Source organism: Giraffa tippelskirchi, chromosome 11 (assembly GCF_054371585.1).
Source record: "Giraffa tippelskirchi isolate mGirTip1 chromosome 11, T2T-mGirTip1v1.2.pri, whole genome shotgun sequence".
In the NCBI taxonomy this organism is placed as follows: Eukaryota; Metazoa; Chordata; class Mammalia; order Artiodactyla; family Giraffidae; genus Giraffa; species Giraffa tippelskirchi.
In genome coordinates this window covers 147056547-147083632 of record NC_137285.1, presented here as the reverse complement: position 1 = coordinate 147083632, position 27086 = coordinate 147056547, and the positions used below count along the sequence as shown (strand labels likewise).

At 52.0% G+C, this 27086-nt stretch overlaps 5 protein-coding genes across 14 annotated transcripts; 2 read left to right on the top strand and 3 right to left on the bottom strand.

Moving 5' to 3' along the window:
• The first annotated feature begins 648 nt into the window (after positions 1-648).
• C1QTNF4 (C1q and TNF related 4) lies at positions 649-4713 on the top strand. Its single transcript, XM_081538822.1, has one exon. It carries the CDS (start codon positions 3766-3768, stop codon positions 4711-4713), a length of 948 nt encoding a protein of 315 aa, XP_081394948.1. The 5' UTR covers positions 649-3765.
• A 637-nt stretch (positions 4714-5350) lies between these two features.
• On the bottom strand, positions 5351-8776 carry FAM180B (family with sequence similarity 180 member B). 3 transcript variants are annotated; one of them, XM_081538826.1, is made up of 3 exons: positions 7493-8776; positions 6634-6704; positions 5351-6439 (listed from the first exon to the last, which is right to left on the bottom strand). In XM_081538826.1, exons 1-3 carry the CDS (start codon positions 7629-7631, stop codon positions 6044-6046), a joined length of 606 nt encoding a protein of 201 aa, XP_081394952.1. In that variant the 5' UTR covers positions 7632-8776; the 3' UTR covers positions 5351-6043. The 3 variants fall into 3 exon arrangements, with proteins under 3 accessions (XP_081394952.1, XP_081394954.1, XP_081394953.1); XM_081538828.1 differs by lacking the exon at positions 6634-6704 and having other exon boundaries at positions 7493-8304; XM_081538827.1 differs by lacking the exon at positions 6634-6704 and having other exon boundaries at positions 5351-6474; positions 7493-7675.
• NDUFS3 (NADH:ubiquinone oxidoreductase core subunit S3) lies at positions 8768-13481 on the bottom strand. The gene is made up of 7 exons (XM_081538823.1): positions 13389-13481; positions 13213-13278; positions 12036-12133; positions 11681-11830; positions 10445-10570; positions 10208-10327; positions 8768-9018 (listed from the first exon to the last, which is right to left on the bottom strand). The coding sequence occupies exons 1-7, from the start codon at positions 13450-13452 to the stop codon at positions 8851-8853; spliced, it is 792 nt and encodes a 263-aa protein (XP_081394949.1). The 5' UTR covers positions 13453-13481; the 3' UTR covers positions 8768-8850.
• Positions 13482-13571: 90 nt separating this feature from the next.
• KBTBD4 (kelch repeat and BTB domain containing 4) lies at positions 13572-18267 on the top strand. 8 transcript variants are annotated; one of them, XM_081538758.1, is made up of 4 exons: positions 13572-13616; positions 14524-15144; positions 16093-16199; positions 16655-18267. In XM_081538758.1, exons 1-4 carry the CDS (start codon positions 13598-13600, stop codon positions 17513-17515), a joined length of 1608 nt encoding a protein of 535 aa, XP_081394884.1. In that variant the 5' UTR covers positions 13572-13597; the 3' UTR covers positions 17516-18267. The 8 variants fall into 8 exon arrangements, with proteins under 8 accessions (XP_081394884.1, XP_081394885.1, XP_081394886.1 ...); XM_081538759.1 differs by having other exon boundaries at positions 13595-13637; XM_081538760.1 differs by having other exon boundaries at positions 13595-13743.
• Positions 18268-18616: 349 nt separating this feature from the next.
• On the bottom strand, positions 18617-24376 carry PTPMT1 (protein tyrosine phosphatase mitochondrial 1). Its single transcript, XM_081538824.1, has 4 exons — positions 23857-24376; positions 23683-23763; positions 21007-21198; positions 18617-18950 (listed from the first exon to the last, which is right to left on the bottom strand). Exons 1-4 carry the CDS (start codon positions 24226-24228, stop codon positions 18792-18794), a joined length of 804 nt encoding a protein of 267 aa, XP_081394950.1. The 5' UTR covers positions 24229-24376; the 3' UTR covers positions 18617-18791.
• Between the last annotated feature and the right edge of the window lie 2710 nt (positions 24377-27086).

The window sequence follows — 27086 nt, the reverse complement described above, 5'->3', positions numbered from 1 at the left end:
TGCCTCAGTTTCCCCATCTGCTAACTTGGATTCCTGATGCCTGCTCTGCACACCCAGAGGCTGAAGCCCGAGGGAGGTCACGGAGGAGGAAGAGGCCGGCGCTCGCGTGGCCCGCGCGGGGGGCCTCCGTGCGGTGGGCCTCCGTGCGGTGCCCCTGGGCCCTGGCGCTCGGCGCGCGGTCCTCGGCGCGCCCCTCCCACTCTCCCCCTGCCCGCCTCTCCCCGCGCGGGCCCGGCGGCTCGCTCTCCAGCAGTCCTCTTTCCCTCGCCGCCCCGCGCCCACCCCGGGGTCCCCGCGCCCCGCCCGCCCCCGGCGCCGCCGCCGTCCCCACCAGGCCCGGCCCCGCCGCAGCGCGGGCGGTCAGTGCGCAGCCCGGCGCCCGCCCGCAGCCGGATCGCGGGCTCGGAGCGAACCCGACCGACCGCCGCCCCCAGCCAGGTGAGGGCTGCTCTGGGGCGCGGGGAGCCAGGCTTTCTCCTTGACGGGAAGCGAGGGCCGGGGAATTTGAGTCCTTTTTTTTCTCTCCTGAAAGGAGGATCTGGGAGCTTCTTTCATGAAAGAGGCTCAAGGGCTTTTCATCCGAAAGGATGGATGAAGGAAGGTCTGGGGGAGAGAGGGTCTAAGGAACCGTTTTCTGAGAGATTTTTTTTTTCTTTTTTTTAATGAGAAAGGATTAATTGGCTTCTTCCGTGAAAGGGGGACTCATCTTGGGAGCCCGAGGGGCTTTCAAGGTAGGTGGAGAGGGCGGTTTGGGCAGAGCTTGAGGGAGGGGGTGACTGGGGAGTGGGGTTGCTGGGCGGGGTCTCTGGAATCCCCTTAGCCTGATATGGCTGCACCTCCACGGTCGGTCCCGGGGCTCTGTCCAGCGCACCGTGTCCTAGTTTTTTCTCTTTGAAGATGATTATTTTGAGCCTCACCTGCACGAAGCCAGGAACAGCCATTTCCTTCCCTGGAGCTGTGACGCCCACCTGACACCCTCTCACCTCTCCGGGAAGAGGGCTTTAGGGAAGGATGGGGACTTACAGATCTGAGAAATGGGCAGTGCCTGCAGAAAGAGAAGCAGGGTACTGAACACACAGGAGGACCCTCTGGCACTGGCAGCGTGCCCCAGGCGCAGCAGGGAGATTACCGAGGGTCCAGGGGGCGGATGCTCCCAGGGCAAGACCTGCTAGAAGAGCCACAGGGTCAGGAAGAATTGCTATGTTCCCATATTCCCGGGAGACAAAAACGTTAGTTTTTTTGGTTGGTTTTGCTTTCTTCCCTCTTCCCCCTAGATCCCAAGACTCATTCCACTTCTCTTCCCTATTTTTGCAAAAAGGGAAACTAAGGCAGATAACAGGTTGGCTGGACATGTCTACATTTAGAAGGGAAAGGTGGTGGAGAGGAAAGCACACTGAATTTGGAGCCAAAAGACCTCCATTCAAGGCTTGCCTCAGGGCTCCATGGGTGACCTTGGGCAAAAACACTTCCCCTGGTTGGGCCTCAGCTTTCTCCCCTGTAAAATGGGAGAGGGCCCACCCGTCCTGCAGGTTAGCTGTGACACCCAGACGGGTGGAAGAAGTGCCCTGGGAAAGGGACTGCGATGAATACTGTGAGATGCAATCTTCACTGCTGCAGGGACCCCCTCTCCCCGCACCCCTGCCCTCACCAAGGGGACTGGTTAGCCCACGGGGCACCTGTGTAAGAATGAGAAAAGGTACTGTCTCTGGAAGGAGAGTGTTCAGCTGGGCTAGGGACTCGGGGGTCTTTCTTATGAGAAGCAGAAAAAGGTACACTTTCCCCAGGTGCAGCAGTTCCACACAGTTGGGCAAATAGGATATGGGCTGGACTCCAGTGCCCACCTACCTTCAGGTGAACATCCTTGCTCAGTACAGTGTATCTGAACACCTGCACCTGGCAATCCTTCCTGGCAGGCCCCCAGCATCTCTAAGTGACACAAAGGTGCACACACTCCCAGGGCATTTCCTATAGAAGCCCACATCCTAGGCTGTTGCCAGTTCATTTTCTTTCCCGCTTTGCCTCCACTTCAGGGCTTCAGGGAATTCAGTCCCCAAAGCCTGTGCCCTACTAGGAAGCATTATGAAGGAAGCATCTCCCTATCTTCCGAGAGACAATCCTCTGAGTCAAATAGTGCCTTCACCAAGCTTTCAGGGGTAAAAGTCACTGAACCCTAACCCCTTATGTCCAGAACTTGATCATCAACTATACTCCAATGTAATTTTTTAAATTAGATTAAAAAAAAAACCCACACTTGATCAGATCAGTTTTCCCCCAAAATCGACTGCACTGCCATCCAACCAAGGTGCTCACACCTGCTATCTCAGAGCATCCTCAGTAAGCTTGTTAGGCGGATATCCTCCCCCAGTTTATACAGAAGGAGCCGTGCCCGGAGACATTCAGGAACTTGCCTAAGGTTTCACAGCATGTAGAGGAGTAGTGCCAGGACCTGAGCCCAGGTTTAGCTGCCAGTCTTCTCCACCCCGCCGCTCCTACTGAGGAACCGAGCTGCTGACCTCACAGACCTGCCGAAGCCCGGCTGGAACCGCTCTCCCACTGTATCCCCAGCAGCCCCTGGCTCTCTCTTTCCCTCAGGGACCAACCCCCAAGCCCAGAGGAAAGAATCCCTTTCTCTTCTTACTCTGAGTTTGTGGGGGGAGGGAACTACCTCAAAACCCAACTGTTCTGACCTCTTCAGTGCAAGAAGGGCCCCTGGTGATTCCAGAGGTCCGGTGTGGGAGCTGACCCTTGACTGGGTCAGTGGCCAGGAAACGGCTCAGTTCACTTCAGTTGCTCAGTCGTGTCTGACTCTTTGCCACCCCATGGACTGTAGCACACCAGGCCTCCCTGTCCATCACCAACTCCCGGAGTTTACTCAAACTCATGTCCGTTGAGTCGGTGATGCCATCCAACCATCTCATCCTCTGTCGTCCCCTTCTCCTCCTGCCTTCAATCTTTCCCAGCATCAGGATCTCTTCAAATGAGTCAGGTCAGGGAGCAGCTATTTCCTGTCAAGATGGGGAATTAAACAGTAGCCATCAAGGAGGGTGCCAGTATAGACAGCCAGTGCATGCTTGAGGGGCAGGCTAAGGGCTATGGAACAGACCAGGAAAATGTAGCCAACTGGAAGCTGAAGATAACCCTGAGAGCTCCTGACCACCTTCTGTGTTTCCAGGGCTCCTGGGTGTCAAGGAGGAGGGGATGTGGCAAGCCCACAGCAGATAGGGCAATAGGACCCTTGAGCCAGAGCATTTCCACTTGTATCTATCTGCAAAATTTCACACAAAGGGGTTTGGTGGTTACAAAAAAAAAGAAAAAAAAAGTCACTGAGCTAATCTAATTGTTCTGTGGTCCCTGGACGAGCAGCATCTCTGCATTACCTGGCAACCTGTGAGCAATGGAAATTCTCAGGCCTCATCCTAGAGAGTGGAGAAGGAAATGGCAACCCACTCCAGTATTCTTGCCTGGAGAATCCCATGGACAGAGGAGCCTGGTGGGCTACTGATCATGGGGTCACAGAGAGTCGGACACGACTGAGTGACTAAGCACGGCACATCCTAGTCGAGGCGGGGGTGCGGGCCAACAATGTGTGTTTTAACAGGCCTTCCAGGTGACACCGAGGCCCACCTAAGCTTTGAGAACCCCTGAGCCAGTCTCGGTGTGTAGGAGACCAGGGGTCCTCGTGGTGGGTCAAGGCGGGGCAGTGCCCCCGGCCGCCCCTCCACAGCCCTCGTCTCCCGCCCCCTCGTGCCTCCCGTCCCAGGCGCCATGCTGCTGCTGCTGCTGCTGCTGGGCCTGCTGTGCCCGGCGGCCTGCGGGGCCCCGGCGTCCGCGGAGCTGCGCTCGGCCTTCTCGGCGGCGCGCACCACCCCGCTGGAGGGCACGTCGGAGATGGCGGTGACCTTCGACAAGGTGTACGTGAACGTCGGGGGCGACTTCGACCCGGCCACCGGCCAGTTCCGCTGCCGCGTGCCCGGCGCCTACTTCTTCTCCTTCACGGCGGGCAAGGCGCCGCACAAGAGCCTGTCGGTCATGCTGGTGCGCAACCGCGACGAGGTGCAGGCGCTGGCCTTCGACGAGCAGCGGCGGCCGGGCGCGCGCCGCGCCGCCAGCCAGAGCGCCATGCTGCAGCTCGACTACGGCGACGCGGTGTGGCTGCGGCTGCACGGCGCCCCGCGGTACGCGCTGGGCGCGCCGGGCGCCACCTTCAGCGGCTACCTGGTGGACGCCGACGCCGACGCGCCCGCGGAGCCGCGCTCGGCCTTCTCGGCGGCGCGCACGCGCAGCGTGGTGGGCTCGGACGCGGGCCCCGGGCCGCGCCACCGGCCGCTGGCCTTCGACACCGAGCTGGTCAACATCGGCGGCGACTTCGACGCGGCGGCCGGCGTGTTTCGCTGCCGCCTGCCCGGCGCCTACTTCTTCTCCTTCACGCTGGGCAAGCTGCCGCGCAAGACGCTGTCGGTGAAGCTGATGAAGAACCGCGACGAGGTGCAGGCCATGATCTACGACGACGGCGCGTCGCGGCGCCGCGAGATGCAGAGCCAGAGCGTGATGCTGGCGCTGCGGCGCGGCGACGCCGTCTGGCTGCTCAGCCACGACCGCGACGGCTACGGCGCCTACAGCAACCACGGCAAGTACATCACCTTCTCCGGCTTCCTGGTGTACCCCGACCTCCCGCCCGCCGGCCCGCCGGGCCTCGGGCCGCCCGAGCTCTGAACCCCGACCCGGAGAGCCGCTCGGGGTGGGGTGGGTGGGGTGGAGTGGGGTGAGGGGCGTGCATGCCGAGCCCGGACCCGCGGCCCGAACGCCCCGCCGGCGCGAGCATGACGGCCCGCCGCGCGTGGCGGACTTTGCCAATAAAGTGGGCCTGCGCCGGCGCCTGTCTGCCGGGGTCCTGCGCTTTGTCCTCACTGCGACGCTTTTGTCTTGGGGCTGGGCGGGAAAAGAGGGACCAGCCTGGGTGCCGGGGGGTCGGCAGGCCGAGGGCAGGAGTCTCCCTGGGCGAGCGAGGAGGTGGGAATTTGATTGGAGATCACTTCTCTAACTCCGCGTGGGTCTCCGCTTCGTGTCCGTTTCCGCTCGGTCCCTGTAATTCTTCCCCGTTGAACTCCGACGTGATTTTTAGGGCCCATCTGGTTCCTTTTTTATGGCAAGGGACAGCACCCCGCGGCCTCACTGGGGGTATGGGATTTAAGGAAACGGTACATTCTGGCTTCCAGTACCAGCCTGGCGAATGGGAAGCGCAGCTGGTATCTGGTTGCCCTGATTCCTGCCTTCCCAGGATGGGGAGGGAGCTTTGCTCAGAGTCGGGGTTAACCAACTTATCTGACACAGAAGGACACAGGGCTCCAGGTGGCCAGAACAGAACATTTTATGGGATAAGCTGCACAGGATCAGGACTGCTCCAGCCAGCCTCAATCTCCTCCCAGCCTCACCCTGTTTTCTGAGCCTTGTTGAGATAGAGCAAAAAAACATTTCTCACTTCCCTGCCCCCCAAAAGATAATGTTCCTCCACCTGCTTCCCCTCATTCTTCCAACAGACTGAACTAAAAATGTCTAATCTATTCTAGCCCAGATGGGATACTTGGGCAACACAGGGACCCCCAGAGCCTCGGTTGGGTTTAAAAGAGGTATCTACATAAGACTGAGCACTGGGCACTTAGAAGTTACCTGTAGATTCAGCCTCTCTTGGGCTGCCGGGGTAGGAGTTGGAGGGTCTGACCTGGCCTTACTTGGGAGCTTCCCTTTCAGCATCTCTTAAACACACTTCTCAACCCTGACCCCAGCATGCATACACACACACACTGCCTGCAAGTCCTGCCCTTAGGTCTGTGCCTGCCAGTCTGGGACCCAGAACCTGGGCCCGAGGAAGAAGATGGGGGAGGGGCAGGCTGGGGTCCAGGGTACAAGCCAAGCCCAGAGACCTGAACACAGTGGGAAGAACCAGGTGCCAGATGGAAGCCCCTGCCAAAGGTGGGTCTGGCTCAGGTGCGGGGGAGGGTGGGGGGGAGAGGGGGAAGGAGGGATGGCAGGCAAAGGGGGAGGGTTAGGGGAAGGAGTCCACGATGGAGGCCCAGGGCCCCAGAGAAGGGGGCTGGCCCTGGGGGCAGAAGCCCTTGCACAGGTCCCAGAGTGTTTCCTGTGCCAGGAGGGTGAAGACCTGGGCCCAGCGGCCTCTCTCCTCGGCCTCGCTAGCCACATGGAGCCGGTAGACACAGGACACGCCTGTGAGGAGCAGATGTTCAAAGTCCCAAGGGCTAAGAGGAGGTCCCTTTCGCAGGTCCTGGAATTGCTGCAGCCGCTGCTCAGCCCCCTCCAAGTCACTGGGCACCTGGTGCTGCAGGAGGAGCCTGAGCCGGCGGCCTGGACGTGTGGATGCCAGTTCCTCGTCCTGGAGGTGCAGCTGCCCCACGATATCCAGCTCCAGCCCCGCCCAGAGCAGCTGCAAGGGGAGCCACGTAAGGGGCGGGCTGGGGCCTAGGGAGCAGGTCAGCCGGGCGGCCACAAGCAGGCAGTAGGACCATGCTGGGTTGCCCCCTCCCCCAGCAGCCCCAGCTTGAGGCATCCCCCTTCCCAACCCTGCGCTCAGGGGCCTCTGGATACTCCCACCCCCATGTCCCAGGCTGGAGGAAAGACCTCGAACATCACTTCCGGGGCCTCTGGCTCCTTCGGGCCACCTCCCACGCTGGTGCTGTCCATGGGCTGCCCTGGGGCAGCAGAGAGGAGTCAGGGCCCTGCCAAGTTCCACCCTGAACACCCCAGCATCCCTGGAGTGCCCCTGAGCTGCCTGGTAGGAGTGCCCAGAAGTTCTTCTATCTACAAAAGAACAGGAATGCCATCCCATGCCCACCTCCCCCTACACACACGCACAGTGACATTCACTCTCCCAGGCATCATCCCAAACCCAGATATCATCTGGGCAAATGTCCAGGACTCCTCCTTGAACTTCTACAGTTCCCCTGGCCAAGATCTCCAGGCCAACAAGTCACAAGACACTTCACTTCCCATTACCCCTCCCTATAATCATCTGGGGACAGCGTGACCTGAAACAGTGCCAGTGACCCTCCCCAAAGGTGAAGACCCCTTTGAGAAGGACCTAGTCCTTTCCTGCTCCTCAGTGAGTGACTGTGTGCAACAGAGGAGGCCAGGCAAAGCAGGATGTCTGCTGCAGCTTCTTTCATCTCTCGGGTACTGCCTAAACCTTGGAGTGTCTGTCCTAAGCCCTGGACAAGAGGTCCTGCTTTGCACATCAGCCGGAATAAGCCCAAGGCCCGTTGAGAGCACCTAGGGCGAACTACCCTCACTTCACCTGGACCTTTCTGGTTCTGAGTGAGGCCCACATCATTCCATCCCCCACTCCACAGCACAGGTCAGCCTGGCAGCTGTCACACCCACAGTTCCTAAGCCCTGCTGGGCTCAGATAGGACCAAGTGTGACTGCTGTCAGCCAGCAGCCTTCCTTAGCTCCCATCCTCCCCATCCTAAGGCCCAGGTACCTGCATGGTGGTAGGTTGTAGTCACCCCAGGGAGGAGGCAAATGGCTACCATCAGCCAAGCCAGGAACTTCACTGTCCCGGCCATGCCCCACCAGGTCCTCTGAGTCTTAGTCTCCCCGGTGTCTGTCTGCACCTCCATCGCCTGGCACACACTGGGGCTCCAACTGTCCACTGCAGGCTGCTCCAGCTGCTCCTTGCGTTGTGTGTCGGTCTTCAGAGCTCAACAGGGAGGGGCTGGCTCTGGCTTCCTAGGGGCTCTTTCCATCCCAGAGAAATGTGGAATCTGGTTGTTGGCAGGAGCCTGGCTCCCAGCTTGTCAGGCCCTAAGCCTATTCCTGCCCAGATAGGCGGGATGCTTCGTTAATAGGAAAAAGGCATTTGGTAGCAAACAGCTCAGGCTTAGCCCTCCCAAAGAGGCAGGCGAGACCCCAGGCAATAAGACTACCTTACTATCTGTCCTCACCCCCAAAACATTCTGCAACTGAGTCTAGCCTCTGACACTCAGTCCAGCCCAGTCCAGCCTGGCCCAGCCTCCAGGAAGCCCCAGAGTAGCCAAGAACAACAGCCGCAAAGCCTGATCTTCCAGCTGGCTGGTGGGCTGGCTGAGTGGCCCCTGGACAGGCAGAGAGCTCTTCCCCCTCAGGCACTCAGCCACTGGCTGAACAGACCCCAGACTGGCTGGAATGGGGAGTACTATTTCCTGGCGACAGATCGGCAGCTCCTGATTGTCTTTGGCACCAGACTGGGACCCTCCTTTGCTTGTTTACACCATTCTCAGCTCAGACCAGAGTCCAGGAAGATTCCCTTAGCCCAGGCACGGTGCTGTCAGGTTGCACGACACAAGGTTCAAAGTGGGCTGCAGCTCGTCCTGGTTCTGGCTGTTCGCTCTTGGAACCTTGTGGTTGTTGGAATAGGATGAGGGTGGGTGGGGGTTGCCCTATTTTCACAGGCCCCTGGACCCATCAGCTGCTACCAGTCTGCTGTGACGGGCTTTCTCCAGCAGTGGCTGAGACTCCTCCAGTTCTCAGGCGAGGCAAGCAACACCCATCCTAAGCCCTGTGAACTGTGAAAACTTTCCGTTTCAGTACCAGGATCTCGCAGAAGTATATCCAGACGTGCAAGTCACCCTGTCTGCAACTGCAGTATTTAGCCCCATCAAAATAAGATTCCCGGTTTGGAAGAGTCTCTCTAAGGGAGTCAGCAAAACCCCTGCCTGCACCTCCCTCCTCTCCTGAGTCCAAGCTTCACTTCTACTTATGGTAAGCACACAGAAAGTGGTGAGTCTAGCAGGGTTTTATTTACAGGGACACTCAATTATAGATAAGGCGCTTTCTAGGATACACATGCCCTCCCTCAAACTACTTGGTTTCAGGTTTCTTGTCTCCGGCTTCAAGCTTGAGACTCTCGGGGGGCTGGCGGTAGGCAGGGAAAGCCTCCCAAGGGCTGTTCAGATCAAACTTGCGGAACTCTTGAGCCAACTCCACCGGCTCGGCCACCACCCGCTTCACCTCATCGTCATAGCGTACCTGGAGAAGAAAAAGGCAGGCTTGAGCATTGAGAAAAGCCTGGTACAGCCGCTAAAGGCCCACTTTCCCAAAGCCTTCCTCAGCCCCTTTACTCCTCTGTCCTTGACTCCTGTCCCAGCCTCTTTTACGTCTCCATCCTCATCTGTGTTACCCATTAGGTCACAACCCAACCGTCTAAAATGGCCTCTATCTCAAGCTCTGCCATCTCCCAGGCAGGCTTCCCAGCCCATCACCCCCACATCCTGAGCTCTGAGCTCCTCTTCCACCAGAACTGACCTTGCCCACCTATCCACATACTCCTTTTGGTGGGACCTTCGTTCTCCAACCAGGGATTGAACCCGGGCCCATGGCAGTGAAAGCGTGGAACCCTAACCACTGGACTGACAGGGAATTCCCTCCACACACCGTTTAAGTTGATGGTAAGCATTTGCCCAGGATGAGGGAGCAAGTCAGTGGCTGAAAAGAATAAATCTAAGCTGACAAGTACTCAAGTTCAGGCCCTGTGGCCTTGGCATTATCACTGCCAAGATGCAAGGTAGTAAACTTGGCATGACTTTTCTTGTTACTGGAAAATCAGTTGGATAAGGTGAGCACAATCAGCTGCTGCAAATGGGACCCTGCTAAATATTAAGAAAACAGAAGCATCTGGGTACTAAAGAGAAAGGGCTGGATTGCCACTATCTCAGCATTTCTAAAAAGTTACTTTGCTGCAAACTCATCTGTGTATAAATACAATAAACCACCTTCCTGCCGGTGGCCTGCAACACACTGCAGTGGGGAAGGAAAGCGCCGAAATCCAAGAGCTGAACACTTGGTGTCTTGCCTTCTCAAGAGATCCAGGGCAGGGCAAAAAGATACTCCTCTTTCAGATCCCGGTGACACACTGTGTCCTCAAATCTACCTCGGTCATTAAAACGACCATTACAACCATTAAAATACTGGGTGATAACAGTTGAGCATTTACAATACACCAGTTTTCCACATACACCGATTAGTTTACTACAAATCGACTATTGTTAAGTACTACTCTTGTTCCCATTTTGCAGATAAGAAAACTGTCAGAGTAGAGCTCGGGTAGAATGCAGTATTGATGTTCTTAACCCACCACAATCCACTGGCCACAATTCCTGCCCAGCATCCCTACCAGTCCCTCCCTCTCAAGCCCGCAGCCTACTTCCAAGGCTCCTACCTCCACATAGCCAGACAGGGGGAAGTCTTTCCGGAAAGGATGTCCCTCAAAGCCATAGTCTGTTAGGATTCTTCTTAGATCAGGGTGGTTAGCAAAGAAGACTCCAAACATGTCCCAGATCTAGAAAAAAGAGGCAACTGGCCATCACAGGGGTGATGGGCTGCACCGCATCCACAGATTTCAATTGGTTTTGCAACTCTGGCCCAGGCGCAGGGTCCACCATGTCCAGTGACTCACCTCCCTTTCATACCAGTTGGCTGCCTTGTACACAGACACGGAAGACTCAACAGGCGTCAGCTCGTCCGTGTAGGTCTTTACCCGGATCCGCGAGTTGAAGCGCAAAGAGAGCAGGTTGTAAACAATCTAGGGAGAATGGAGGCAGCTGGAGGACCAAGATGACCATAGGCTGAGGGGTCTGGACACAAGTCCTTGAGTGGGACCATAAAAATGAGGGGATAAAGTTCTACCCTGTGAACCTGCCTTCTGTCCTGAAGCTCAAAACCTCAAGATGCTCCAATACTCACAACTACTTGCAAAGGCCTAGGCCGCACTCCGGTTCAGCCTGTCAGCAGGCTTATCTTTGCTCACACTACTGGATGTCTCCCAACCCCTCCTCCCCGCCGCCCAACCCCCAAGGGACTAAGACCTGGTCTCCTAATTATCCATCAAGAGTCAGCACAAACTTTCTCTCTCCCTTCATAAAAGCCTTCTAGACTGGGCTAAGTTCTTATAACATCCCATTAATTATATTATTACAATAAACTTTAAAAATATATATCAATATGTTGAGTCTGATTTGTTTTCATAAGGTTTTCTGGAGTGTAATTAACAGTCACTGTATCTACTTTGTGGTGGTGGTTTAGTCGCTGAGTCGTGTCTGACTCTTGCGACCCCATGGACTGTAGCCCGCTGGGCTCCTCTGTCCATGGGTTTCTCCAGGCAAGAGCACTGGAGCGGGCGCCATTTCCTCCTCCAACAGTGAACTGCTCTATGTGCCCTTCTTCCTCACTAGAGTGTGGGGGCTTCTGGAGGGCAGGTACAGGGTGTGACTTCTCTCTCAATCCCAGGATCTGGCAAAAAAAAGTAGGTGACGAGTAAATGACAATAGCTAAATGTACTGAGAACTTATTGTGTGCCAGCAATCTACCTATACTATCTCAATTAATCCTCACAACCACCCTGTGAGATAGGGTGGTTTCATACTTTCTAAAAATACTTATTTCGCACATTAGAAAACTAAAGCTCGGAAAGACCAAACAAAATGCTTGAAGTCACACAGCTTGTTAATGGCAAAGCTACAACTGAAACTCAGGGTCTGCCTGATTCAGAGACCCCGGGTTAACGGCTGTGTTGCATTTGTTTGACCTGAACTGAAACTAAGGCGGCTGCGGTTCCCACAGGCAGCTGCCACCCTGAAACCGTTCTGTCACCTTTCCCTCCTTCATGCTCCAAACCTCAGATCTCCTGACTGACCTCAAAACGGTTCTGCCGGGTGGGGATGTCCACTGCCGTCAAGTCAGCCAAGGATTTGAATTGTGCGTTGCTGTGATCCCTGAGGAAAGTCAGCACCGGGATGACCCCATCAGGATGGATACAGATCTCTAACTCACCGAAGAAGGACACCTGCCGACACAGAACAGGAGAGGAGAGGGGACAAAGCTACAGATGGAGCAGGTAGCTTCAGCTGGGATCTCCTGGTTTAAGGCAGAGAGAGAGGTCAAGTTGGGACGGAGGAGCCTGTGGTTTGATTCCAGGCTGCCCACTCCCACATGTCCTGAGAACATGGCTCTTTCTTGATCCAAATCCAAACACCAGCAGTGAATATTACCTGCACTTGCTGGACATACTTGGGCAGGATTTCAGCCACATACTCTCCGAAAGCTGAGAGCTGCTTGTGGGCCACATCATTCCGTGGTCTGACAGTGGCTGGAAGGAGAAGGCACATTTTGAAAAGGAAAGTAGAAGGCAGCAGTCAGCCCTGCAGACTGAGCCCTGCTTAGTCTCTTGAGCTTGTGAGGCATGCTGTTCCCCAGTCTGAACTCCCTGTAGAACCCCGAGAAAGGTGAAGATAGAAAGTTCCTCTTCCACAGAACAGGAAGTGATGAAAACGTTGGGAAAATGCTACCTACACGATCCACAAGGACTCGCCTATTATTGCAGCTGGGGTGTGTGCTTCTTCTCAAAACTACTCCATGGTTCTTCCTTATCAATGCCTGCAATTGTGCTAAAGCAGCATGGGTCTCAGTTCTCTTACCACACCAGGAGCTGTTTAAGTGTGAGAACTAGAACTTTTATGATTCTCTGTATCTCCTTAACATCTGGCCTATAGCAGGTTCTCAAGCTAAGAACTTCAGGGCTGAAGAATCCTCACAGATTATTTAGTTGAAACCTTTTTTTTTTTGGCACAGACCAGGAAACTGAGACCCAGAAAAGGGGAAACATCAGGTCTCCTGATTCTCAGGTGGCTTATGTTGACTCGAACTTATCTCCATACACTCATCCGTGCAACACTAAATCACTGGAGTAACTTCTCCGCCTTTGGCAGCAGGCCGGCCTGCTTTATCACTCAATAGTGCTGTGATCCTGGTCAACCTCTCTGAACTGTTTCCTGCTCTACTGTAGACGAGCATAATACTGTCTACTTCATAAGATTGTTGTGAGAACTATGATCATTCATTAATCGCTTAGCAAGGTGACTGACATACAATAAACACTCAACATGAGTTACTATTATACTAGGGCTCAGAGGCCCAGAATTTATGCTTCTCATTTTAAAGAGCTTACAGTTTAATCAGAAACAAAGAGACAGAAATGGACAAGCGGCAACAGCGCCATTACAGGCCCAAGGACACAAGAAGGACCCGTGCAGTCAGCTCTCCAAGGACAAGCAGAGGCTTGCCGGGAGGACGCAGAGGACAGGCCAGGACGAGGGCAAACATCTGACAAAGGAAAGGAAAGCGGCCCCGCCTGCAGTCCCGAGAAGGGCCGGACTCGCACATACTCACGGCGCGTGTCGGCCGCAGCGCTTTCCCGCCTCACCGGCAGCAACAGCACCGAGGGTCTCCCGGCCCCTGCATGGGAAGACAGAGACACTGAAGCGCAGGATGAGGCCTGAGGGACTCTCTCCGCTGGGCGCGTCGCCGCTCCCGCCCCGGGCCTCAGCCGGCTGCCCACTGGTCACCTCTGGCCAGCGACGCGGACCCCACGAGCCTCTGCCAACAGGCTCGAGCCGCCGCCGCCGCCATGTTTCCCGGATGTACACCGGGCCGAAGCCAGGCCCGTAGGACACGGAGCCCCCAAGGGCACGGACCGGAAGCGGAAGTGTGCATCAGCCCTTTTTCCGGGCGGACGCGGGGCCAGAAGCAGAGGTTCCGGATTCCGGGCTTTGGAATGAAAGGAGGGAAGGCAGGTGAGAAAGCAAAGCCCGCAGGTGGGGAGACCGTGAAGCGAATGTGGCCCTAGCTTGGCGTGACAGATGCTATAGAGAAGGCAAGGATCCTAAAGAACCAGTCGGATGAGAGAAGAAGGGACGAGAGGTCTGGTTTCCACATTCCACACCCCTCCCCCGCTCCCTGAGCTAAGCTTTTGCTGAGGGCCGGCGGGCCAGGCTAGGGGGATGGGAAGAGAAGAACGTTTCCCTGGCGACCGTTTCCCGGGCGACTCCAGGTGGAGCGGGGACACTGCACGTGGCGATGGGCCGCCTCTGGCCCCTTGCCGGAGACGGATCGTGCTCCGTCTCGCGTTCTGGCACGAAGCCTTGGGGCGTCATTAGGGCGAGCAGGGAAGTGCCAGGGAGAGGCTCAGAAAAGAGCAGATGGGGAGCTGAGAGATGTCCCAGGCTGAATCTCATATTGTAAGGTCTGGATTCCCTGCGCCAGGGAAGAGGAGCCTGGCTACAAGGACGTTAGGGGTCTTCTTGTCGGGTTCTGCTGCCCCGAGCCTCACAAGTTTTACGTCCAGGGGTTATTTGGTTAGGCTTTTTAAAATCACAGGCTTCCTTCAGTCTCTTGCTCTTATATGTTGATCTAAATACCAAGCCTTTTGTTACATCACGGAAAAGGAGTTTACCGTGTTTTCTCAGGGACATACCTCGCGTAGGATATCTTTAATTTATTAGGTATGTGATGTCACTGTGAGAGAATGAGCCCAGCTTTGGTTCAGGGAGATCGTCAGAGCTGTCATTAGCAGGGCCAGGACTAAGGCTAATCTGGGCCGACCGTGCCCTCCTCACTTTTCCCTTCTCTCTCCCTGAATTGGACAGTTAGATTCATAGACTGTGGCTTCCTTAAGTTACTCAAGGGGGTGTTGTTTTACAGACAGCTGGCAGAGAGAGAAGTTGGCTACCACCATGGAATCACCAGAGGAACCTGGAGCATCCATGGATGAGAACTACTTTGTGAACTACACTTTCAAAGATAGGTCACACTCAGGCCGTGTGGCTCAGGGCATCATGAAACTGTGTTTGGAGGAAGAGCTCTTTGCTGATGTCACCATCTCCGTGGAAGGCCGGGAGTTTCAGCTCCACCGATTGGTCCTCTCGGCTCAGAGCTGCTTCTTCCGGTCCATGTTCACTTCCAACCTGAAGGAGGCCCACAACCGGGTGATTGTGCTGCAGGATGTCAGCGAGTCTGTCTTCCAGCTCCTGGTTGATTATATCTACCACGGGACTGTGAAACTCCGAGCCGAGGAGCTGCAGGAGATTTATGAGGTGTCAGACATGTATCAGCTGACATCTCTCTTTGAGGAATGTTCTCGGTTTCTGGCCCGCACAGTGCAGGTGGGCAACTGCCTTCAGGTGATGTGGCTGGCAGATCGACACAGTGATCCTGAGCTCTACACCGCTGCCAAGCACTGTGCCAAGGCCCACCTGGCCCAGCTACAGAGCACAGAGGAATTTCTTCACTTGCCCCACCATCTACTCACTGATATCATCTCGGGTAAGCAGAGGGAGGGGGAGTGTCATACCCAGCTGCACGGTGTGTGACGTTCAGTGAAAGTTCCCGTTTAGGACAAGGGTGCCCTCAGGCTCCTGGTGTCAGTTTACATTATTATTCTTGATAAGAATTGACTTAGATACCTTCTGAGAGAGAGATTGAGTTGACATTTAGTAGTTAATGTTAGAGACAGAGTCCTTTCCAGAGGAAGAGATTAGGAAACTAAAGCAGCATTTCACATTATATGCAAATATCAAATTAAAAAAAAAAAGCTGCGCTTAGCCACAAAAGGTAGTGAGGAGCTACCTGCATTTATACTCTAACCTCTCTTGTGCATAAGTGTTCTCATCCATTCTGTACTTTGCATGTATTTGTGGGACTGGTTACCTGAGTAAATTGACAGTGAGTCAAGATAGTTAGGGGCTTCCCAGGTGGCACGGTGGTTAAAAAAAAAAATCCACCTACTAATGCAAGAGACACAAGAGACATCGATTTGATCCCCGAGCTGGGAATATCCCCTGGAGTAGGAAATGGCAACCCATTCCAGTATTCTTGTCTGAAAAATCCCGTGGACAGAGGAGCCTGGTGGGCTACAGTCTATGGGGTTGCAACAAGTCAGACACCTAAATAAGCTTCTGATAAGCTTCTCAAGTGACTGGCCAACTTTTAGGAAACAATCCTAACCCTGCAAGTGAGCTAGAACTGTACTTCAAGTGGGAGCTTTGTAGCCTAGTAGATTGCTTCCATGGCAAATAGGAGAATATCAAGTCATCCATTTTGATTAAGAAAAAAAAACGGCAATTTTAGGTTAATTTCTCATACACACATATACATATATATACATGGTGGTAGTCGAACAAAGAGATTCACATTTGTAAAGCCACTGGCTCAAAATTTTCCTTGTGGATCCTCAGACTGCCATTGACCATACCTTTTCTCTGACTCGTGCAGATGGAGTTCCATGTTCCCAGAACCCAACAGAGGCAATAGAAGCCTGGATCAATTTTAATAAAGAAGAAAGAGAGGCTTTTTCAGAGTCACTCAGGACTAGCTTGAAGGTAAGGCAGATTTCTTTAGGATGGGGTTACCATACTATCCATGCATTCCAGCCATCTATCAGCTTGGCCTCTTTGATGGCTGGCAAGTAAGTCTCTGGCTTAAAGTTGATAAGAGCTGGGGTGGAGGATATGTATGTGAGCCTAGAAGCCAGCAGCCTCTAGGCTCCAAAACTCCTTGAGAGAACTACTTTCATCATTGCATTAATGACCAAAGCACCAACTCATCACAGTTATAAAAAAAGCTGGAAGGATGAGTGTAACAGGTTTTCTGTCCCAACATAAGGTGCCTGAAAGAAAGTGATCAGAGGAGAGTCAGGGTGACACCCAGTAACTAGAAGGGAGGGGGTCAGATCAAGATACGAGGGTGTGGTCCAGGACCACGAGGGTATGCGCCTCAGCTGCGCCTTTAGCCTCGAGCTGATAGATACCATTTATCACTTTAATTTCGCCAATAGGAAATTGGGGAGAATGTACACATTTACCTGATTGGGAAAGAGTCCTCTCGTACCCACTCGTTGGCTGTGTCCTTACACTGCGCGGAAGACGACTCCATCAGCGTAAGTGGCCAAAACAGCTTGTGCCACCAGATCACGGCAGCCTGCAAGCATGGCGGGGACTTGTACGTGGTGGGAGGGTCCATCCCACGGCGCATGTGGAAGTGCAACAATGCCACCGTGGACTGGGAGTGGTGTGCACCTTTGCCCCGAGACCGACTCCAGCACACCCTGGTGTCCGTGCCTGGGAAAGACGCCATATACTCACTGGGTGGCAAGACACTGCAGGATACCCTCTCCAATGCAGTAATCTATTACCGGGTGGGTGACAACGTCTGGACTGAGACAACCCAGCTAGAGGTGGCTGTGTCAGGGGCAGCTGGTGCCAACCTCAACGGGATCATCTACTTACTGGGGGGGGAGGAGAATGACCTGGACTTCTTTACCAAACCGTCCCGACTCATCCAGTGCTTTGACACAGAGACAGACAAGTGCCACGTGAAGCCCTACGTGCTGCCCTTCGCGGGCCTCATGCATGCGGCTGTGCATAAGGACCTGGTGTTCATCGTGGCCGAAGGGGACTCCCTGGTGTGCTACAATCCCCTGCTAGACAGCTTCACCCGGCTTTGCCTTCCCGAGGCCTGGAGCTCTGCCCCATCCCTCTGGAAGATCGCCAGCTGTAATGGGAGCATCTATGTTTTCCGGGACCAGTATAAAAAGGGGGATGCCAGCACCTACAAGCTTGACCCTGCCACTTCGGCTGTAACTGTCACCAGAGGCGTTAAGGTGCTGCTGACCAATTTGCAGTTCGTGTTGGCCTAAGGCTGTGAGGGCGGGAGCCGCTGGCTTTTGCCCTCCCTCCCTCCAGCACCTCTCCATCCAAACTCAAAGCCCCCCGAGGCACCCCCACTCCGGTATTATGTTACTTTTTGATACGTGTTAGAAAGGCAGCGCCTCAGCCCTTCCCTGAACTCCTGAAAGTGTTTTGTCTGGGGCTTTTTAGACTGCTGCTGCTCAGCCAGCTGCTAGAACAGAGAGCAGGCCAGCCTGTTCGACAGCCCCTTGTAATCTTGAGCCTCACTCACTACAGACCGCTTAGAGCAAGCCTCTTCTCCACCCCTAGGCACAGCCTCCCCTCTCTACCTAATCAATGTTAAATAGAAGCATCCCTGATCCCAGGACAGAAGGAAAGATGCCCAGTCTCCCTTTTTTTCTGAAGCCTGCAAAGTGGCTCATTGGTCATTTTCCCACAAAGAATTAGGTGTTAGAGTTCTCCTTCAGGTGTTGCTTGGGAAAATGGACTAAACCGAAGGTGTCCTGCACCAGCAAGAGTCTGCCCTAAAATTCAGGATGTGCCGTCTATTGTTTTTCATCTCTCTGTCAGAAAATGTACACTTTGGTTTTATTTTTGGCTTATTCCAAGGAGTAAGCCAGAAAGAAGTAGAAAGGATTATTTCTGGTTAATAGCAGAAACTTTTTTCAAACTCAAATATATAAGGTCTCTACTCTTTTAAAAGCTCTAAGATAATTCAAGAGCTAGGAACTGTTCATACAAATAAAAGTTTTTGAAGGGATATGTGTGTGTTTTGAATTCTACAGGGGTGACTTCCTAAGAGGAACTGACTACATACCCACACATTTCTAAGTCACAATACTGATTGAATCGCATGCTTCCTTTGCTACATACAGGATGACTGCTCCAAAAGCGAGGACAGCCACATGAGGCCAGTGGATTAGGGTTCTGACAGTGGGAAAGAGCTGGGGCTGAAGATTTCTCTGCCCTCCTCCTAGTGTTAAACGTCTTTGAGTTACGGGGCTAAATATTAGGCACGACATCAGGTGCACGACAGGTTTCTTTGCTCTTATAAACCCTCAGCCCGGTCCCATTTCCCCATGCCCCATGAATAGAAGCCACACTAAATCTAGCCACACAACAGTGTTATTTCAGGAAAATGAAACAAGACAAAGGGAGCAAAATTAACCATCACTTAGCACATTTCTATTATGTCAAGTCTGGGCTTAAGCCCCTTTGGTCCTGTTAAACATTTTCATTCTGTAGGAAGCAGCGTTGTCTTGAGTTCTTCCTAATCCACGTCTGTCATGTCAGTGATGTGTGATGAATCTTGTTCTTGGCCGCCCCTGCAGTGGTCACTTTGTGGAACTCTTTGAGAACTTCTAGCTGGCCAGGTCTGATGTAGATGTGGGACCGGATCTTGGTGATGGCTCTTATGGCCTCCTCTGGAGTCCAGTGGTACACCTGAAGTGCAGGGTTGGGAAGTCAGAGAAAAGAAGGAGCAGGTGTTAAGGGTCCTTGACCTGATAACCGGTGCTCAAGGGCTATCAGTATTTCTTTAAAAAAAAACACAAAAACCATGACCCACATAAGTGGGAGAACACTTTAACCCCCTCAGTCAGCCAGTCCCACAATTCTGTGCAGCAGGCTGGTGGGTTGAGGAGGACACAAGTCAGTCTTTCTACCTAATTCTTGTTCTGCCAAACCCTGGAGATAGGAGGTTGAACACGTGAAGCTGAGGTCCTAAATTCAAGCGGGCCTAGGCCTACTAGATACCCTATCTGAGCTAGGCTGTCGGTTACAAGAGTTTCCTGGAAAGAGTACACAATTGATGTCATAACTTGTCACCGTGGCTAGAAAAGAGTACTTTTAAAATATGACGAGGAGGGTTATCTTCATGTCCTCAAGATACTTGTTTAAAACTCAACAGAACCAAGAAAGTAGAGTTTTAGTCTGCTGGTTCAATTCTCACCGGCCCAAAATATCTCCTGACACCCAGTTTCCAGCAAAACACAGTCCTAATGACCAAAGCTTTAGTATTGTTAAATCATATATTCACCAGGCCACAGTAACACAAGGCCAGGCCATTTATCTTGACATTTCTTTTTACCTTAAACTACCTAAGTTACTTAGTCAGTGCTCTTCAGGGGCCTCACAGGTAACAAAAATGAGGTGAGGGTGTGTAACAGGAAATTATGGACTAGAGAGTGCTGGCTTCTAAATGTTTTTAAAAGCATCCACGCTGCCAATCATAACAAACTGTTAGGCAAAATTCTGTTGGAGCCGCTGTTTCTAGAAACTATTAACCAGGACTGTACTCTGAAATACTTAACAAAATGTGATTCCTCTAGAGCTGTCATCAGCACTGTTATCTACAGCACTCTATTTCGTGACATGCCATTTATAACAAATGTTTCTAGCATTTTGCCTGTATTAACATCCTTTGCAATTCCATTTTTTGAGTGCCTGCTCTAGGTCAGTGTTTGACATAGTTCTTATTTGAGTTTTGTAACACATTTAGTTTGAGGAAATTGAGCATTGGAGAGGGTAACCCACTTTTGCCTAAGGTCACACAGGTGGCAGGTGGCAAAGCCAGAGGTCAGCCTGTCTGCAAATTTCAGGTGTTTTCCACCTCCCAACAGCCTAAAATTGGGAATGTGGCTCCTTCTAGCAAGGTCCTCCAGTAGACTGGAGATCTGTTGTACAGGGGACCAGTCCATTCCCTGGTGGCCCAGTGGTAAAGAATCCACCTTCCAATGTAGGCAATGTGGATATGCTCCCAGTTGGGGAACTAAGATCCCACTGCTGCAGGGCAACCAAGCCCACATTGCAACAAGAGAAGCTCGAGCACTACAATGCAGACCCAGCCCAGCCAAAATAAAAAGAGGTACTTCCTTGGTGGCACAGTGGTTAAGAACCCACCTGACAATGCTGGGGACATGGGTTTAATCCCTAGTTCAGGAGGATTCCACATGGTGCAGAGCAACTAAGCCCAAGAGCCCCAACTACTGAGCCTGCGCTGCAGACCCCGGGAGCACTAGTGCCTGTGTGTGCGTGCTCAGTCGCTTCAGTTGTGTCCGATCCTTTGCGACCCCATGGACTGTAGCCCGCCAGGCTCCTCTGTCCATGGGATTCTCCAGGCAAGAATACTGGAGTGGGTTGCCATGCCCTTCTCCACGGGATCTTCCCAACCCAGGGATCAAACCCAGGTCTCTTATGTCTCCTGCATTGCAGGTGGGTTCTTTACCACTAGCGCCACCTGGGAAGCCCAAGTACAGTGTACAGAGCACAGTGCCTGTACTCTGCAATAGGAAAAGAAGCCATCACAGTGAGAAACGTGTGCACCTCGACGTGTGAACAGCCCCCGCTCAGAGCAACTAGAGAAAGCCTGCGTGCAGCGGCAAGGACCCAGTGCAACCAAAAGATAAAAATTTTAAAATAATAAAGTAACATAAAAATGAGACGGCTTTTAGAAACAAGGGTTGGGAAGGCGGCACGAGTCCAGAAAGCCCTTTCCTACCTGAATCAGATACGCGGCCACCATGGTGGCACTCCGGGAGCGCCCGGCCTTGCAGTGCACGTAGACAGACTGGCCCAGCGACTGGTACTTGAGAGCAAACTGGACTCCCTTCTGGAGGTTAGCCAGGGTGGGGACTCCAGTCATGTCTATCGTGCTGAGCCACAGCTGCTCCACGCCTACTTTCTTCCACTCCTGGGACCAGGTCCACCAGCACAGAAAAGAAAATGAAAAAAGCCTGATGTGAGTGGTAGGAAGATGGACTCCCATGAGACAGCAAAGCAACAAGGAAGGTTCATGGTGTACGGTAATATATATGGTATATTGTTTGCCTAAAAAGAAACTTCTTTCAGAAATGTCTTTAAAATGACTGACTTACATGGTTTTTCATCAAACAACAACAATGCTTCTGAGTTAGAATTATGTCCAAGATTTAAAGCATTCTTAGTATTTGAATCTTTAGCGACAAAACGCGAACTGTATAAAATTCATCTACAAGAGCTGCGTAACAGTTTTTTTGCATGACCTTGGCGCTTGTACAGTGATCTAGCTGCACGGTTCCACTACTACATTTTGCAAGCGCTTCTATTTCTCTGCCCATAAGTCTTTTTTTTTTTTTTTACCACTTTTTTGGAGAGGAGTATGTGGTAGAAAATAAGTTATTTTAAAATAACACACCTACTTTTGTTAGTGCAATATCATTGCTTAGAAGGAAGAAAAGAATCAACAGAAGAAATAAGGCCTCTGGCAAACTGGGCAACTTTTTTTTTTGCCTTAAGACTTCAGGTAGGCTTCTTGTTATTAATCTCTTTAGCAAATCAGAGACATGACTCTGAATGAAGGTAATATATTATACAGCTCAGAAAATTAACCAAAAACAGCAAAATCTGGCAGTGTGTGTTTACACATCAATTACGTCGAACACTTGGGGGAGCCTGCTACATATTCAAGTTCTCAGGCCATGATTTAAAGTTCCTGAGTCAGAATCTCTGGGGAGGTGTACCTAGGAATGTGCTGTCTTAACACACTGCCAGATAATGCTTCCCTGGGGCTTCCCTGGGGCTCAGACGGTAATGAATCTGCTGCAATACAGGAGTCAGTTCAGTTCAGTCACTCAGTCATGTCCGACTCTTTGTGACCCCATGAACTGCAGCACACCAGGCTTCCCTGTCCATCACTAACTCCCAGAGCTTGCTCAAACTTATGTCCATCAAGTCGGTGATGCCATCCAGCCATCTCATCTTCTGTCGTCCCCTTCTCCTCCCGCCTTCAATCTTTCCCAGCATCAGGGTCTTTTCCAATAAGTCAGTTCTTCACATCAGGTGGCAATGCAGGAGACCCGGGTTCAATCCCCCGGTCGTCAGGAAAATCCCCTGGAGAAGGGAACGGCAAGCCACTCCAGTCTTCTTGCCTGGAGAATTCCATGGACAGAGGAGCCCGGTGGGCTATAGTCCATGGGATTGCAAAGAGTTGGGCATGACTGAGTGACTAACACCACTACTACTAGATAATGCTTACCCATGTTAAAATATCAGAACCATTGCCTTGGAGATTTCTTTTCTCTAGGCTAGTGAGATAAGATGGCAGATCTTGATGCCTCACACCCAGAGACCAAGCACTTTCTGTGGCTTGCTCCACAGGACCGACCACACTGAGGCTTAATAACACATTTTGGCTAATAACTCCTGAAGTTCTGTGGCAAAGTTCTGCGGGAAATCCAAGCAACTGCTATCTACTCTTTAAAAATGTATGCCATCACTGATCAATAGATTTTAACTGTGAGTCACGATTATTTTTTTAGATTTCAAAAAAAATCTATGGTTTGAAATAACTACATGTTCATTAGGCTCTATCAGTACAGTAAACAGGGAAGATAATTGTGCAGTGCTAATAGAAGTCAAACACTACAAAGACAGGGCAACACCTAATAACCATCATGAAGAGTTCCACAAAAAAACCATTCACATCTAATGAAAACTAGGTTTTAGGCTTGAACTTCATTTATGACCATGCTTTGGAGTTCCACTATCATCTCTAACGTATAAATGAAATTCCCTCAAATCAAAACCAAATGAATTCTATGCAGTTTTTACAAAGAGTTTTATGATACAGTTATCAGGGATTGAGGGTAACTTTCCTTTTTACAGTTTATAGGGCCTTCGTCTTGAATATCTAATAGTGTCCGATCCATACTTTGTGCTCATTAAGTGTTGAACAAATGAAAGCAAGGCAGAGAAAAGTTGCCTTTCGGGACTTCCCTCGCGGTCCAATGGTTAGGACTCTGCCCTTCCAACTGCAGGGGTCGCAGGTTTGATCCCTGATTGGGGAACTAATATCCCACAGGCTGCGAGGCGTAGCCAAAAAAGAAACGTTGCCTTTCAGTTCTGGTTACCGATGTGAGTTACCAAAGCCGAGAATACACGTGCGCAGAAAGGAGTAATCAAAGTTGGGCAACTCTACTGTGAAATACCTTTCACATCAATTTCTAGTTCACAAATTAGTTCCTACCCCCTCCAGCCGCAGGACCAGCTCCTCGGAGGCGCAAAAAAAAAAAAAACGCCTGGGACGCCCGTGTCTGGCGCAAGGTCACCTACAGCACAGCCTCCCCGCCAAGCTCCTGCGGGCTCGCCCAGACCCCGGAGGGGTACAGGGGTGGCTGGCGGGGCGCGGGAGCCTCACCTTGGAGGAGTTGCACAGGAACCTCGTCTCATACTCCTCGTTCATGGTGATCACCCCGCGCACGTTCTCGTCCTGGACCAGCTGCCGAGGCAAAGAGGGGGGTCAGACAGGGGCGGGCGGCCGAGGCCCGGCCGGCGCTCGCCGGGCTCGCAGGCCCCGCCCGGCCCGGCTCACCCGGCGCGTCATGCTCCGCAGCGGCAGCGCGCCCAGCAGCACGGTGGGGTCGATCCGGTGGTACCAGTCGCGGTGCGCCCGGCCGGGCATCTTGCCGCGGAACACCGTGTAGAGCAGCGTCGGGTAGTAGAGCACCCGGGCCAGGCCGGCCTCCAGCAACGTGCCGGCCGCCATCCCGGCCCAGCCGGCGCGCCGCAGCGGCGACCCGCCCACCGCCGGGCTGGAGGCGGGCGGCCGCCGGCAGGGCCAGAGGGGCGCCGAGGCGTCCGCGGCCCCCAGCGAGGACGACACGGCCGGCGCGGGCCTCTCGAGCGTCGCGACCTGGGGCCCGGCCCCCGGGGACTCGTCGGGGCCCCCGGGGACCCACACCATGGCTCGGGAGGAGGGGCCGCCCGCCTCGGGGGGAGGGACCCGGGCTTCCCGGGCGGGAAAGGGGGCCGCGGGCCGAGGGAGGGCCCGTCCCGTGGGCCCGAGGTCGTGAGTCTACCGCGTGTGGGAAACTGTGACCCCGGCCTGCTGTGACTCGGTGGGGGTGGGGGGCCCTGACCCCTGCGGGTGGAACTGTGACCCCGGCCGAGGGAGACGGGGCGCTGGCCCGCGGCCGGGGAGCCTGGGGCACCTTCGCCAACCCCCGGCCAGAGGGAGGGGACGGGGACCCCACCGAAGGGCGAGACGGGACCGGGAAGAGGCTCTCTGGCAGGGGGAGTCCAGGGCTCAGAGCCGAAGGGAGAAAGGAGAGGGGCCTGGTGGAGCGGGCCTGATCCTGGACAAATAGGGGACCTGGGTTCGTCCGGCCCTTCCCAACCCATCCCCACGTCTGCCTGAATTCCTGGCTCCCGCCTCCTAACTAAACTGCAGTAAGTATGTGTGTGTATGTGTACATATACGTAGTGAAAAATAGATATCAGTTGAGGTCAGTCGATCAGTCGTGTCTGACTCTTTGCGACCCCATGGACTGCAGCACGCCAGGCCTCCCTGTCCATCACCAACTCAGAGCTTGCTCAAACTCATGTCCATTGAGTCGGTGATGCCATCCAACCATCTCATCCTCTGACGTCCCCTTCTCCTCCCACCTTCAATCATTCCCAGCATCAGGGTCTTTTCAAATGAAAAATAGATACAAGTGGTATCTGTTCTATTTATGAAAATTTATTAATATTAAAAATATTATCATAGGCACTTTTCCGGCGATCTAGTAGTTAAGACTCTGTGCTCCCAGTGCAAGGAGCACCAGTCCATCCGTGTCAGGGAAATAGGATCCCACAGCCTTGCATAGGCTAGACCAAAGATTAAATAGAGGTTTAAACATATATATTATGATAAACATAAGACCCACAACCTGCAAATAAGCAAGAGGAATAGTTGTCACACTGATTATTTATAGTTAAAGAGCACTCTGAAAAGTACATCTTGTGCTTTTTTTTTTTCGCTCAGTTGTGTCCTACTGTTTGCGACCCGGTAGACTGTAGCCCACCAGGCTCCTCCATGCATGGCATTCTCCAGGCAAGAATACTGGAGTGGGTTGCCATTTCCTTCTCCACATCTTGTGCTTTTTAAAAGGGCTTATCTCCTTGTACAAATGACACATATGAATAATAACTGGAACATACAGGAAAGCAGAATTTAATCACTCATAATCCTACCACCTCAAACACATTTTTTTCTTCCAACTTTCTTTTCCATGTGTTATCATTAAAAAAATTTTATAACAGTTTTGAGATGTAATTCACAAACCATACAATTTACTCATTTAAAGTGTACAATTCAATGGTTTTTAGTATGTTTGCAGAGTTGTACAACCATCACCACAGTCAATTTTAAAATACTTTCATCATCCTCCAAAGAAACCCTATGCTATGCTATGCTAAGTCGCTTCAGTCGTGTCCGACTCTGTGCGACCCCATAGACGGCAGCTCACCAGGCTCTGCCGTCCCTAGGATTCTCCAGGCAAGAATACTGGAGTGGGTTGCCATTTCTTTCTCCAGTGCATGAAAGGGAAAAGTGAAAGTGAAGTCGCTCAGTCGTGTCCGACTCTTAGCGACCCCATGGACTGTAGCCTACCAGGCTCCTCCGTCCATGGGATTTTCCAGGCAAGAGTACTGGAGTGGGGTGCCATTGCCTTCTCCGAAGAAACCCTATACCCATTAGAATAATCACTCCCTGTTTCCCCTCAACCCACCAGGTCTTGGTGCTCATTAATTTACTTTCTGTTTCTATATACAAGTTTTTGTGTGGACTTATGTTCTCATTTTTTTGGAGTCATAATGCTATGTGACTTATGTACACCATTTAAAAAGTCATTGGTGTCATTTTGGTAAAATTTTGTATCACCATGTTTGTTTTGGCTGCTGCCACAGGGTGTGTGGGATCTTATTTCCTGGACCAGAGATGGAGCCCATGCCTCACTGCATTGGGAGCCCAGAGTCTTAAGCACTGGACCACCAGGGAAGTCCCTATAAGTACTTTCAATATTATTACATTATTTTTATCATTTATAACAAACCTAATTACTATACCATAATGTGATCATTCTATATTAGATTTTCAGGATATTTCCACATTTTTATTATAAAATATTTTCAACATGAAAATTTTTTCTACTTTTTTTATATTTAGAATTACTATATTAGGATAGGTTCCTAAAAGTGGAATTACTGTGTCGAAAGATAGTTTACAAGTTTTGCTCTATATAAAGTATGTAACCTGAAAAGCTTCATCCTTACCCCCAAACCCACTCTTCAGAAATACAGATTTTTACACACATATCTTTTTCTAACATTTTGTGATGAACCTTTTCATAATAAAAAACTAAATAGATTCAACAGGGAAAATTCATATAATCACTATCCAAACTCAACAATTAGCATTTTATTGTTTGTTTTATCACATTCATCCACTAATCCTATTTTTGCTACATTGAGAACATATATATTTTATAAAAATTAACTCATCCTATACCTATTGTTCTATCTCCCGCTTTTTACACTCAACATTATTTATAAGTATTATGTCAATACAGATAGATGTACATTTTCTTCATTCTTTTCAGAGGTACATCGTGTTCCAATATATGGATTCCCATTCAATTAAAAAATATTTATTGAGTGCCCTATATATTCCAACACTTAGGATATGTCAGTGGACAATATCAATGAAGATTTCTGACCTCTCTTGCCTTTCCTGTATGAACTGTACTTTGGGGTAACCAAATACCTCCAGTTGGTAAGGGA